At 32.1% G+C, this 15819-nt stretch overlaps 1 protein-coding gene across 2 annotated transcripts in view; it reads right to left on the minus strand.

Moving 5' to 3' along the window:
* Positions 1 to 15819, minus strand: part of raw (NDT-like domain-containing protein raw) — a 212577-nt gene that overhangs the window by 63137 nt on the left and 133621 nt on the right. For both annotated transcript variants that reach the window (XM_075370766.1, XM_075370765.1), the window contains one exon: positions 6510 to 6628. In XM_075370766.1, the coding sequence (XP_075226881.1) occupies positions 6510 to 6628 (119 nt within the window). The remainder of the gene's footprint in view (positions 1 to 6509; positions 6629 to 15819) is intronic.

The following is a 15819-nucleotide window of genomic DNA, read 5'->3' on the forward strand; positions in this document are numbered from 1 at the left end:
CGTGTATGCCGTATTAGCAATAATAAAATAGATATTGCGCGATGAATTGAAATAAATATTAAACGTTAATTCCTCTATAATATAAACGTACACCAAATTTTGTGATTTTATATGTTAAACCGTTCCTTAGATACAAGCTGGAGATAATGATAACTTGACCAAATAATGATTTAAAACGTAATATCATAACATTAGCCATGTGTCGACAGGAACATATGTTGTTTTCTTTTTACTTCCTCGTACAAAGTAAAGTATTGTGATCGCGAAAAATTTCGGTTTTCAAATTTCAACGGAAATATCCATTTTGACTAGTTTCTGTGAGACGTCTGTGTCTCGCTTAACTCAAAAACAATTAGCCGTAGAATGTTGAAATTTTGGATTTAGGACTGTTGTAACATATAGTTGTACACCTCCCCTTTTCATTGCGATCGACTGGACCAAAACTTCTTAGCGAAAGCAAGGAAATGAGGTAAATTCCAGTCACATTTTCATAATACGGTTAGCTCTTTTATTTCGTAGGTGGAAATTCCACCTACGACAAGCCGTCATCAGCGAGCGGTTTCTTCCTGACGAGCTTCCTCATCTTTCTTCTTTATAACTGCGGTTATAAACGACGAGATCACATTAAAGTTATCCTCGTTAAGTAGCATTTTATCCACCACATTCTCCGTAGATAATGGCCCTATACGTCTTACACAGGATTGCCTGCTTTCAGTCCAACGGTTACATTCAAATACTACATGTTCAGGGGAATCATATGCCCCACAGTAAGGACAGTTGTTGTTATCTACCCTTAGTCTTGCACATAAATAGGACCTGAACGACCCCCATGCCCTGTAAAAAATTGCGTTAACCAGTAATTTATGTCCCCGAACTTCCTTTCTATCCACGGTCGGATCAAAGGTATCAAACGATGTGTCCATCGTCCCGTGTCGGCTACATCCCAACGATGTTGCCAATTACGCAGCATCTCTTCATATGCTTCTTTAGAAGGTTGTCCACGTGCTATACTCACTCACATCTCCGCCAGTTGTTTAAGCGGAGGAACTCCTGCAATTACGAGTACTGCCTCGGTGGAGACTGAAGAATATGCGCATTGCACTCTTAAGCCCATGCGCCGTTGAATTCCTTCAAGGGCTCTTCTGTTCTTGTCGGCACGCAGAGCTCTTTCCCAGACTTGTATACCGTAAAGTAAGATGGAATTAACTACGCGAGCGTAAATCTTACGCTTCGCAGTTCTGGATCCTGTCATATTACCGAGTAATCTGCTAAGATTTTTGACCGTGCATTCAGCTCGTTTACGTATTTCATTCACGTGTGCCGTAAAACTCCTCCTCTTGTCAAGCCAGATCCCTAAATATTTGGCTGAAGTCTGTTACTGGACAAGATTACTTCCTACTCGAATTAGGATGTCAGATATTCTCCTACGACCTGTCATGACTACGTATTTTGTTTTACCATGCGAAAGTTTTAAGCCTTTAGTGGACATCCAGACTTCTGCCATTCGTATCGCTGCGTTTGCCTTCTCCGATACCTCTACTTCAGTTTTTCCAGTAACAACCAAGGCCAGGTCGTCAGCAAAAGCCACTGGGAAAACACCCAGAGGATAACTCAGCCCGAGAATTCCGTCATAGACCAGATTCCAAAGGAGTGGCCCCAAGACAGAGCCTTGAGGCACTCCACACGTCACTTTGAAGCGGAAGCAGGATCTACCCTGGTGACAAACAACAAACCTATCCTGCAGGTAATTCTGGATAATTCTTCTTAGGTATCCAGGAATATCCTTATCTCTCAACGCTTGTAGGATCGCATCCCATTTCAGCGAATTAAAAGCATTGCTCACATCAAGCAATATCACAATTGGTTTCTTCCTGGTGCGCCAAGTACCCGATGCCGCTTCGTCCACCAGACGCATGCGTCTATTGTTCTTAGGTACTTTCTATTCTACATAGCCATTAGAAAAACGAGCAGATACTATAAACTAATAAATTAATATACCCTTCTCTGTTGTAAACCGGTAAAAATGTCATTTCCTTAATTGAGAAAGAGAAAACGAACATTATGAAAAAAATAATAAAATTTTGTTACTTGAAATTTTCCAGGCGCTGTTCAAAACTCAGATCAAGGAGAACAGTATATTATTTTGACCATGATCCAAGAATTACGATTCAAATAAAAATATTATGTACAAAAAAATTTTTATGAAAAAAATTATTTTTAACTCCTGCTCATCAGCATACTGTCATTTTTATCAGCGATCTCTTTTGGCAGTTTGCTGTATAATTTAATTACTTGATTTAATAACCCGGTTTTTCTTCTATTGAATTTAAATTGAGCAAAAATAATCTAATCCATTTAAGAGAACTTTTGTTTAACTAAAAAATCTTGTTAAAGCATTTTTTAAAAATTATTTAAACGTTCTAATATTTATTTTTTAATATACTAATAATAATTAGGCCGATGCCCAATCCCTACTACTCCACCGTGGAGACCAGCAGAGAGATGGACAATTAAATATCAAGTATTATATTATTGGTTCGTACTCACCAATTCTGGTCTAAAAACTAAAAAATTCATTTTATATTACAATTTTAATTCGCTTAATTGAATAAATTAATGCGGCAATAATACATTAATTAAAGCAAATTGGTATGTTTTTTAATACATTATTTTATTAAGAAAGAAGCCCCTAACTGTAACAATTTTTTATTTTTATATTTTATAAATAATTATGCAATACCTGGTAAGCACCTCAGAACCAGGTCACCTTTTTTACACGACAGTCGAAAAAGGGGTGTAATATATTTAAGGTGTGTGTATGTATGTATGTTTGTTCCCCTCCAGCAGCTCAACGGCTGAACTGATTTAAATGTATGGCCCCACATTGAAATCCTCATGTTAGCAGGAAAATCAGAGGCTACATAAATGTGTATACATGTATGTGTGTATATATATAAGTAGTAGTGGAAACTTTCCGGTTGAAGCACAAACTTTAATGAATTGAATTAATGAGCCTGTATCATTGTATGAGTTGGGTTTGAACCAAACAAACAATTGAATGAGTAATATTACAAAAATAGTAGAATTACATTTACATTAAATAAAATAATTTTAAACAAATTAAAAAAAAATTGCTGTTTAATAATAAAGGGTTTCCCAATGGGACTGCGTGTGAGACTAGACCGGTGAGGTGATGCGAGCACCTCGTGCGAGGCTAAACCGATCATCTAAAACAGTCTGAAAGTTGACTGATCACCCGTTATTTTATTTAATCTTAAATACTGCATAACGATGTTTAGTCCTGTATTAGGATGTATATACATGTATATTTGTTCCACAGTAGCAGCTCAATGGCTGAACCGATTTAGTTTTATGACCCTGCGTTGGAGTTCTTATGGTATCACAGGAGATGTTATATGTTTGAAAAGAATATTATATTACATACAAATACAAAATTGTCACACGCACGCTCTTTAATTATCCTATATTAAAGAGCAATGTTTTTGTTATGGCAGTTGCGTTTTTTAATTTTTAATATTTATCTCTTGTTATACAGTTACCGGATAGAAAACAGAATTCCTGAGTAAATCAAAAAGCTTAACCGAACTTTATAACACCTTAATTAGGCAAACAATAGAACTGTGGTAAATCCTTGTCAGTACTCGTAAAATATAACAAAATGAACTAAAACTATAAGAATCTTTCAAGGGTTTTAACTTTTGTGAATAAAAGGAGTAATGGCCCAAGTCAAAGTCTTACTTCAAGCCGCATGCTTGCAGCTACATTCATTTGATGTTACATAAAAATTACTACATACTTTACACCTCAAAAATAAATATACTACAATATTGATAAAAACACCACAATATTTTCATCACACAAATATGATAACCACGCTCTAATAAATCTTTTCGTTCATTATATGTACTGTACGTGAAACAAATTTTATCGTTAAATTAAAATTAAGCGAAAATTATTTCACTTAATATAATATTTTTACAAATAATTTTAACAGATATGAGTTTTTTTTTATGAAGATTATATCAACAATCCATTAATACTTGTATTAGCATTATATCACATATATTTATGTTTTCATGTAATTTCACAAAATACTTTAGCTTTCAAAAAAGGACCTTATTATGCTTTCAATTTTATTTTAAATCGGTGAAATGTTTAACTATTTATTTAAAATAAACAAAATTTTTGTGTATACAAAAAATATTAATCTGTTGATGAATTTTTAAGTAATAGTAACAAAAGAGTAACAATAGTAACAAGAAGAGGAAGTTGAGGAAGATGAAATGGGAGAAGCAATACTGAGATCTGAATTTAAGAAAGCATTAAAAGATTTAAATGGCAGAAAGGCTCCTGGAATAGACGGAATACCTGTAGAATTACTGCGCAGTGCAGGTGAGGAAGCGATTGATAGATTATACAAACTGGTGTGTAATATTTATGAAAAAGGGGAATTTCCGTCAGACTTCAGAAAAAGTGTTATAGTAATGATACCAAAGAAAGCAGGGGCAGATAAATGTGAAGAATACAGAACAATTAGTTTTAACTAGTCACGCATCAAAAATCTTAAGTAGAATTCTATACAGCAGAATTGAGAGGAGAGTGGAGGAAGTGTTAGAAGAAGACCGATTTGGTTTCAGGAAAAGTATAGGGACAAGGAAGCAATTTTAGGCCTCAGATTAATAGTAGAAGGAAGATTAAAGAAAAACAAACCGACATACTTGGCGTTTATAGACCTACAAAAGGCATTCGATAACGTAGACTGGAATAAAATGTTCAGCATTTTAAAAAAATTACGGTTCAAATGCAGAGATAGAAGAACAATTGCTAACATGTACAGGAACCAAACAGCAACAGTAACAATCGAAGAACATAAGAAAGAAGCCGTAATAAGAAAGGGAGTCCGACAAGGATGTTCCCTATCTCCGTTACTTATTAATCTTTACATGGAACTAGCAGTTGATGATGTTAAAGAACAATTTAGATTCGGAGTAACAGTACAAGGTGAAAAGATAAAGATGCTACGATTTGCTGATGATATAGTATTTCTAGCCGAGAGTAAAAAGGATTTAGAAGAAACAATGAACGGCATAGATGAAGTCCTACGCAAGAACTATCGCGTGAAAATAAACAAGAACAAAACAAAAGTAATGAAATGTAGTAGAAATAACAAAGATGGACCAATGAATGTGAAAATAGGAGGAGAAAAGATTACGGAGGTAGAAGAATTTTGTTATTTGGGAAGTAGAATTACTAAATATGGACGAAGCAGGAGCGATATAAAATGCCGAATACCACAAGCGAAACGAGCCTTCAGTCAGAAATATAATTTGTTAACATCAAAAATTAATTTAAATGTCAGGAAAAGATTTTTGAAAGTGTATGTTTGGAGTGTCGCTTTATATGGAAGTGAAACTTGGACGATCGGAGTATCTGAGAAGAAAAGATTAGAAGCTTTTGAAATGCGGTGCTATAGAAGAATGTTAAAAATCAGATGGGTGGATAAAGTGACAAATGAAGAGGTATTGCGGCAAATAGATGAAGAAAGAAGCGTTTGGAAAAATATAGTTAAAAGAAGAGACAGACTTATATGCCACATACTAAGGCATCCTGGAATAGTCGCTTTAATATTGGAAGGACAGGTAGAAGGGAATAATTGTGTAGGCAGGCCACGTTTGGAATATGTAAAACAAATTGTTAGGGATGTAGGATGTAGAGGGTATACTGAAATGAAACGACTAGCACTAGATAGGGAATCTTGGAGAGCTGCATCAAACCAGTCAAATGACTGAAGACAAAAAAAAGAGTAACAAAAAAAATTTAAACCCTGAATTTTCTACACCTATTTTAACGTGTACGTGAATATTTACCCAAATAGTTTTCGTTAACCTCTTCTGAATTGTGAATTATATTTTAGTTATTTTATATATTCAGCATCTTTATAATTTACTTAAATATTATTTTATCTGTTTATATTTTAAATTATTATTATAGACGGCGCTTGAATTATTTATTTTATAATTGTACACTTCGTGATTTTGCTCTGATCAAGGACTTACTGGGATTTTCCTCGATCCATCCAGGCAAATGCGAGGACAAATTTCTTTTTTTATTCGCAGAGTATATCTAGCTGTTTCTGATGCGATCTATAGTAATCAGAATAAAAGATTTATTTACCGTAATATATTGTTGCTTTTTATTAAAAATACTCTTCTATATTTTCTCTAACAGAGTAATTAAATTTCCCGATATTTTATATTATTTTAAAAGAACTGTATCTACCGTAAGTTTTTCTTACATCCTACTAATGAAGTACTTTGAATATTATTAAAAATTCAACCGAAATGACAATCGACAAAATTATCGATCTGTTTCCAAGATTATTATTAATAAACTAAATATATATAAAATAAAAATAATAAACACGCCTTACTTTTGACTAAATAAAACAAGAATGATTTAAATATTTACCGATAAATTAATAATCGTACCTTGAGCCTTTGTTGGATATAGCTGCATGTCATTGAAGACAACCTGGACCTGCTCTGCAGGTAATCTTGATACTGTTCCGACTGGACCCACCCTTCGGCACCAAGCGGTGTACACCTCTCTGTAAAATAAAAATAAATAAATATTATAAAAATATAATTATTTTAAAACATTTGTTTTATAAATAAGCAAACTGTTTTTTCGACTTCTCGAACGCGACCGATTCAAACGCAAGACAAATCTTTGAAGGAATTTTAAACTACCTTGAAGAACACAGACAGGAAGGCTAGCCTGTTTCATTTAAACGTAGATATTTTTCAACAACTAAGTGATTCTTTATATTCTTTTGATCATAGTTAAGGTTTTTATTCCAATTCGACTTATTAAATCCAAATATTTAATATAAAACGTGGAAGTAAATAACAAAACGAAATATATATTTATTTCAGCAAACATATTTTCATTTTTAAAAGCATTACCAAATTATTTAATCTATTAATTAAATAAATTGAATTTGAAGTTAAATAATAGTCAGTAATATGATACTTAACTTTTTTGTTTATTCTGATTTTTTTTTCAGAAAGAATTGGTTTTCATTGTTTTACTCCTACTTTATTCCATTACTTAATCCAGAAATTTATTTTTTATTTTTATTTAGCACATCAAACTATTAAACGTTAGCACGATATACGTTATCAAGTTTATTGTATCTTTTTTGATGCCCTAATATTATAACAGAATAATAAAAAAAAAGAAGAAGCTAATAAACACTTTTCCTGTTTACTGTTTAAAGAAAATTGTCATGATATTTAATATATGTATTTCTATATGCAGAATTTTAACCGAGTATGGGAACCTTTAAATAATTTTTCCACAGTTTAACACACAAAAATGAAATTTAAAAGACGCTCCTACTGCGAGATCTATTTTTCATTATGAAATTACCATATCCCAAGACCTGACTGCAGGCAAATGAAAAATGATAAACGGTAAAGAATTTTGATGCGTTATTTTAATACATATTGAAAAAAAATTTAAAGTATAAACTTCAGATAATAGTGATCTTTCACAACTACCTTCAAAACTGGCATACACCCCAAGCGATGGTCTTTTACTGAAAATATGCAGTCTTCAGGTAGCAGCATTTGATAAATTCTATTTTTTACTGTTTGATGATGTGACAGCTACCCATTCCATTTAAAATTTTAATGAGCCTATTATTTTTTTGTTATTTATCATTTTGTTTGATATCTTCTAACTAAAATAACAAATTTTTATGCCATTTTGTACAATGGCTTTGAAAATGAATGATCGATTTCATTTAATTTTGGTTACAATTGGTTAATGAGATCAAAACGTATAGTCACCATTCGTCCTGTATTCAAAATTTTACTCAAAGAGTAAAATTTTATTTGTAATTCAATATCTCTTGAGAGGTTTACACACTTTTGAGTCATGTTCTGTCTCATCAAAACCTATGTTAAAAGGAATAAGGCATAAAGCCAGTATTGCATAACTATCCCGCCAAAGCTATTTTTTTTTTTTAATGATCATATTTCATTAAGCCAAATAACTGTTTTTCCTTTTAATTTCATTACTTAGATAAGCAAACAAGTTAATACCTGGTGTAAGGGATGAGCTATGCATATTTGTCTGGTCTTTTTTTTTCTAAATCACTGTTATATCGAAACACTTATTATAAAAAAATTTTGTATATATCGTATATAAATTTCTTTTAAATATTTTTAAAAACTACTTTCATTTTTTTTTTGTCTTCAGTCATTTGACTGGTTTGATGCAGCTCTCCAAGATTCTTTATCTAGTGCTAGTCGTTTCATTTCAGTATACCCCCTACATCCTACATCCCTAACAATTTGTTTTACATATTCCAAACGTGGCCTGCCTACACAATTTTTCCCTTCTACCTGTCCTTCCAATATTAAAGCGACTGTTCCAGGATGCCTTAGTATGTGGCCTATAAGTCTGTCTCTTCTTTTAACTATACTTTTCCAAATGCTTCTTTCTTCATCTATTTGCCGCAATACCTCTTCATTTGTCACTTTATCCACCCATCTGATTTTTAACATTCTCCTATAGCACCGCATTTCAAAAGCTTCTAATCTTTTCTTCTCAGATACTCCGATCGTCCAAGTTTCACTTCCATATAAAGCGACACTCCAAACATACACTTTCAAAAATTTTTTCCTGACATTTAAATTAATTTTTGATGTTAACAAATTATATTTCTGACTGAAGGCTCGTTTCGCTTGTGGTATTCGGCATTTTATATCGCTCCTGCTTCGTCCATATTTAGTAATTCTACTTCCCAAATAACAAAATTCTTCTACCTCCGTAATCTTTTCTCCTCCTATTTTCACATTCATTGGTCCATCTTTGTTATTTCTACTACATTTCATTACTTTTGTTTTGTTCTTGTTTATTTTCACGCGATAGTTCTTGCGTAGGACTTCATCTATGCCGTTCATTGTTTCTTCTAAATCCTTTTTACTCTCGGCTAGAATTACTATATCATCAGCAAATCGTACCATCTTTATCTTTTCACCTTGTACTGTTACTCCGAATCTAAATTGTTCTTTAACATCATTAACTGCCATGTAAAGATTAAAAAGTAACGGGGATAGGGAACATCCTTGTCGGACTCCCTTTCTTATTACGGCTTCTTTCTTATGTTCTTTGATTATTACTGTTACTGTTTGGTTCGTGTACATGTTAGCAATTGTTCTTCTATCTCTGTATTTGAATCCTAATTTTTTTAAAATGCTGAACATTTTATTCCAGTCTATGTTATTGAATGTCTTTTCTAGGTCTATAAACCGCCAAGTATGTTGGTTTGTTTTTCTTTAATCTTTCTACTTCTTTAATCTTGCTACTTTCATTAGAGATATTTTATTTTATCCGTGTAAAGTTCCTTCTGAATTATATTATTATCGAAAGATAAAATAAAAAATTTAACAATATAAAAAAAACTTAATGCGGACACTACATGACTTCCTTGTATAACTATTAAATTACATATACACATTTTTAAAAAATGAGAAGTTTATAAAATTTTATTTCATTAATAACTTCTGATATTTTTTTTATTTATTTATTTTTTTTAATTGTTATTATCATAAAAATGTTTTTACAATCAGAGACTAATAATTATAAATAAATCAATATATTTAAATTAAAAAAAAAAGAGATGAAGTCTGATTCGAACTGGTGCCTAATCCTTGTAAGATCCAAATATTTCATTAATTAAAATTTCATTTGGCTAAAACTCTGGAACCGATTAAAATAAGTACCATATAAGATATCGTCGGAAAGCTCTCAACGAGGGCTTATTACTGAAGTTAAAAAAAGTCCAAAAACCAAATGTTTTTGAATTTTGGGCTTTTTTGGAAACTTTTGATCCATTCAAAGGGGAAGATAAACAACTAGATGTTACAACAGTCCTAAATCCAATAATTCAACATCCTACGACTAATAGTTTTTGAGTTATGCGAGATACAGACGTCACGTCGAAACTAATCAAAATGTATAAAAGGATGGTCAAAATGGCTATTTCAGTTGAAATCTGAAAACAGAAATTTTTCGCGATCACAATACTTCCTTTATTTCGTACAAGGAAGTAAAAATTAAATGCAACATTTTTGTGAACTACATTGTGAACCACGCAAACCATATATTATTGGATTTCAGATACTGAAATTTTGTTTTTTTTTCTTATTTCTTTCTAGGTAAAACAACAGAATATTTTAAGATTCCCATTTACGTCTCATTTGCCGAATTAAACTTTTTTTAGACAACAATTTGTGTCTCATTCAATAAATTCCTGTGAGGCCAGATTTATGTCTCACTTTTTTTTAATTATAATTACACAAAATGTGTCAAGTATTGCTGTTCTGGATTAGCAGTAAACCGTTTAGTCTACAATCTTAATCGTGCTTTTAATTATGATCAAAAAGAGCAAATTTTTGTAAAAGTATTTTTTCTTTACATACCTTTTTCCCGATCGTTTTTTAAGGTCAACCAGCTGGAATATCGATTAAGTTTTACGGCCGGATACATGCCTTTCTTGGGATATGAAAAATAATATGACTAAACGATATTCGAAACTGAAACCGCCATATAAAAAGAAGGAGACACTACTACTTCTCTACGGAGATAGGGGTCCGAGATGGTCTTTTTTCAGGTATAATGTGAACCCTGTATAAATATAGGTGTATACTTTTTATAACTTCATTGATCAGTTTAATAATGACTGGGAATGAAATTAATAGAAAAAAATCCATAAAGACAATTCATTTCATCTGTAACACAAATCTATTTTTATTTTTATTATATAGATTTATAAATACAGCGAACTACTACGTTAATGTTTTATCATAAAATATGCAATAAAACGAAATTTTATAGCATACATTATTAAAAAACACTTTTACTTTATACAACTTTTTATTTTTAACTAGCATTTATGTTTTTTCTGTTCTCCACTCTACCCAACAAAATCCAACGTATTATTTTATTTATTTTAATTTCTTAAAAGCAAAATAAAAAATTATTTTAATAAAAGAAAAAATGGATTTAGCTTATAAAATATAAAATATACATACATATAACAAGATGTTATAGCAAATAATAAAATATGATATATAAAAATTTGAGGGCACTTTGTCAACCAACATTAAATATTCAATCAACATATTTTCTCGTTTCAAGATATTACCGCAATTAAATTATCCGTAAAGAAATACTTAAATTAAAAGAAGAAACACGAATAAAATTTAATAACATTTTTAAGAGGTGTTATTAATAAAAAATAATTATAACATAAACAATTCATTATAAATTTAGTTTACTTGCAACAGTTTTTTTTTTTTTTTTAAATAAATATTTAGTTTATTTCTAACGAAACTTTCTTGATCTTATAACACAACACTAGTTAGTCTACAGCTATAAATAACTACACAGTTCCATACTAAATAACCGGAAGATGGAACTTCGTAATAACAAAGTTCATTCATAAACAATTGACAAATTAATTATACAAAAAGTACTGCATAATTCATTCTAAAAAACAATTCATATATATATATATATATATATATATATATATGAATTGGTAGTGAATTATAAAACATCTAACGTAATGCAACAATGAACAATTAAAAACATTTCATATAATTAAATGCAGGATACGATTTTCATTTATGTAGCGCGCTTTACCTATAAGAATATATAAAATAATACACGTAATTCGGCCCAAATTAATTTAAAGTAAGAATAAACAAAAGTACGGCTGGAGTATTAGGACTATAAAAACTTTTAAACAAATCTGCAGCACTTTTTTCAATTTTTCAGGCTTACTTACGGGTAACAACCTCCGAATTCATTAATTTTAACTTTCCTTTACTTCATTATTCGTACAGAATGACGCGAGGAAACGAGTATTTTTGAAACGTTCACTATAAAATTCGTAGTTTAAGTAGGCAAGACTATTATTATGTGGTTTTTTAGTCGACACTGTTTATTTACAACGAAGCGTTACTCGGGAGTCTAAAATGCACGTGCAATAAACGTATCTTTTAACAAATAAAATACGACGAAAATGTTATCGTCAAAATTTTTATGTAACAGAATGTTTGCTATTAGATTGAGAACAATCTTTGCATATCACACGGTTATTATGACTTCAGATCGGCACGTCGACATAATTTTAATATTTCTCGGCAATAGATTATACAATCAACTATTAAGAGATATCAAATGATTTCAGCAAGACGGAGCTACAATCCGCGAGAGAAAATATCTACAGTAAGGGGAATCTTGAAAACCGTCAAAGAAGGCGATACGGTTAAGACTGCGAGATCTTAGAAATTCCGGTCGGCGATAAAAATACCTGAGTGTTCTCACATCATCCTTATACCGTATTAATGAACTGAAGACGAGTACTCGTGAAGAGATTGAAGCGGTCTTCAAATCGTCAAGTCGCAGCAAGCTACAAAATTTATTCATGAATGGTCGCCTCTTACGGAATATTATTTTAGAAATTACTTTAATATAAAATGAATTATGAATAACGTAGTTTCAACCTTCAGATAGACGCGTATGAAAATAATGATAAATTAACATCTTATTGTATGTTTATTTAAAATATTTCAATTTTTTTGTTAAACGCTTCGGGTGAATAATACTATTTTTTTTTTTTTTTTAATAATATTTTTAATTTCTCTTTGCTAAAGTAAAACTTAAACATCGCTAAATATATTGTACCGGATACAAAAGCTTTACTAATGGAAAGTGCGATAAATCCGGTAATAGTCCGAGAGTAAAGCGAAGAGTGCGTCGTGAGGCTATTCCGTTTTGGGACGATGTTCTTGTCTACGATTAGGTACAAATCGGTGACCCACCGGATTGGTCTAGTGGTGAACGCGTCTTCTCAAATCAGCTGATTTGGAAGTCGCGAGTTCCAACGTTCAAGTCCTAGTAAAATCAATTATTTTTATGCAAATTTGAATACTAGATCCTGGATACCGGTGTTCTCCAAAGTGATTTGAAGTTTCACCCTTACAAAATTCAAGTTGTACAGGAACTGAAACTATCGGACTACGTGGTGCGACAACAATTCTGCGATAAAATGATCGAAAAGATTAATGATGACCCCGATTTTGTCGACAACCTTTTCACGTCGGATGAAGCTCATTTCGATATCAGCGAGTATGTAAACAGGCAGGACTGCATATATTGGGCGGCTGAAAACCGTAATCAATTGAACGAACGACCATTACACACCGAAAAGGTTACAGTTTGGTATGCCTTATCAACGCGAGCAGTGATCGGGCCTTACTTTTTTGAGGAGGAGAAAGGGAATACAATGACAGTAACGTCTGAATGATATGTCGATATGCTCGAAACCTTTGTAGTAAAACAACTTCAAAAATTTCCTGATCTTCATAATTCTCGGTTTCAGCAAGATGGAGCCACGGCCCATCCTGCCAGAACGTCAACGACAGCCGTTCGACAGCTCTTTGGTAACCGCGTAATTTCACGGTTTGGCAACATTCACTGGCCCCCGAAATCACCAGATTTGTCGGCGTGCAATTTTTTATTGTGAGACCACCTTAAAAGTAAAGCGTACACCACTCGCCCGACAACAATCGCCGAGTTGAAAACAAGGATTAGAGAAGAAATCGCTGCAATTTCACGAAGTGTTTCAAACTGCCGTACAAAAACTCAACATTCGCTGAGGAATATCCAGGAACGCATACGTTCGAATGGCCATCATCTTGTTTTTAGAAATTGAAATCTTTTGTGTCGGGAAACTTAATGGGATGCAATTTACTTTTTGTTTTCAACAATAAAACTTGTAAATTATTTTTTTTTTTTTTGAGAGTTATTCTGCAATAAATAAATTGCATTTTTTAATTTTAACGCGTCCTACTTTCTTAATATCTAGTCGAACCGATAACGCGTTACAATATATTCCAGTGGCGGTTCGCGTATAGGCACTGTGGAACTGCAGCACCCCTATTTCCACTTGTTATTATCGATAACATTTAATATAACGATTCCTTTTTTCTTTAATTCGTTCTTTATTCTTGTACAATATATAATCCTTAAGCTTAATGTCAATAGCCATCCCCAGTTTATGGAAAGATACAAAAATCTTTAGATGGAACTGTGCGCTTCACAGTTCCATCGGCGTGGTGTTTGACTGTTGTGCGCATGCACACATAGGAAGCTACACGCGAGAGAAAGCACTGTCGCTTCCGCAGTGCCGACCCTGGCGTGCTGGTGGAAGGTAGTTTTTTTTTTACTCCGGGTGTGGAACGTTCCTTGTTCGTTCCCTTTTCTAGTTTAATCGGTGAAAGGAATATGAAAGCGATTTAATTGTTTTTTTCAGTAGCGATCACAACATGGTGGAAAGCAAGGGCTCTTTGATTGCCCAAATCTGTCCAAAACAACTGGAAGGACGAAAGAGAAGGTAATCATTAAAAACTAATTATGTACTTGTTTCTCTGTAAATAGAAATTTAAATTAAGCATTATTTAGACTACAATGTTTTTAAGCGACATTTTATTAAGTTATTATGTAACAGTACTAAAAAATATTATCTCTGTATTGACATTTTATTATTTATTCGGTTAAACTGAATACAGTTTTTAAGTACATTTTTTTTCGGTCGTTTTATTTTACAGAAAACTTTAACCATGACCTTGAAAAGACTCAGAAAAAAATTTTCTGGAGTAGTACCACCCCCTCTAATTTTCGCTACGAGCCGCCACCGATAGATTCCGCAAATAACTTTTCAACAATTAAACAAAGAAAAATTAAATTGAACGTACGCTGTACCTCAAAACGATCTATTTTTCAACATTTTATCACTATACTCCCAAGCCTCCAGGAGCGTTGGTAACTCAAGCATTTTAAATGGAAAGTGAAGGGTTGCTATAAATAATTTTTAAAGGGCATTGAAAAACAAAATTTTGACGTAAAACTTTCAGGCTACGACAATCCCAAAAAAATGCCGGACATTTAATATTTTTCACAGGTAGTTTCAAAGCGGCCCACGATAGGTCAAAAAACTAATCCTCAAAAACAATGAAGTTTTTCAATTTATTTTTTCGAATCCCGATTACCAAATATCACACCAACGACTGAAGAAAGAGTTTGATACCTTATTCGTAAAAATTCAATTTCTTTGTTTTAAATATCGACATTTTCCCGGCATACTTTTTTTAATAAAGATACGTGTTTTACATCTTTTTTTATTGAGTAAAAATTTCATATTGTCATAACCGTGGTATTCGATCGGATACTGTAACTTAACGGTTATAAGCGAACTAGTACGGGATAAATTCATTCACGAAAATCGCTAACAATTTTAAAGAATAACAAATATTTCGGGCTAGGTTTTCTAAGCAAAATTAGGAATAAAATGGTTCTTAGATGGTTCTGCACCGAAGAAACAATATGTTTTTCATATTTGCGTGCCATACACCTCGGATGAAAATTATTGAAAAATTATATAACTATGTTCGGTTATAGGCAAACTGAACCTAAGCTTCATTACTTCAGAAAAAACAGCCGAATAGTTCCGTTTTCATTTCAAATAGTTTAAATATGTCTTAGCAGTAAGAAAGATTACAAGAGTTACAGTAAAAAAATATATTAATTAATGAAACTATTTTTTCTCATTTTTTTTCGATTATGAATTTATTGCATTTTATTTTACAACGATTACAATGCAAATTTAAATAATTTTACAATTTACTTCTACGTACTTTTACTTCATTGTACGAAGTA

This window comes from Lycorma delicatula, chromosome 7 (assembly GCF_047948215.1).
Source record: "Lycorma delicatula isolate Av1 chromosome 7, ASM4794821v1, whole genome shotgun sequence".
Classification (NCBI taxonomy): Eukaryota; Metazoa; Arthropoda; class Insecta; order Hemiptera; family Fulgoridae; genus Lycorma; species Lycorma delicatula.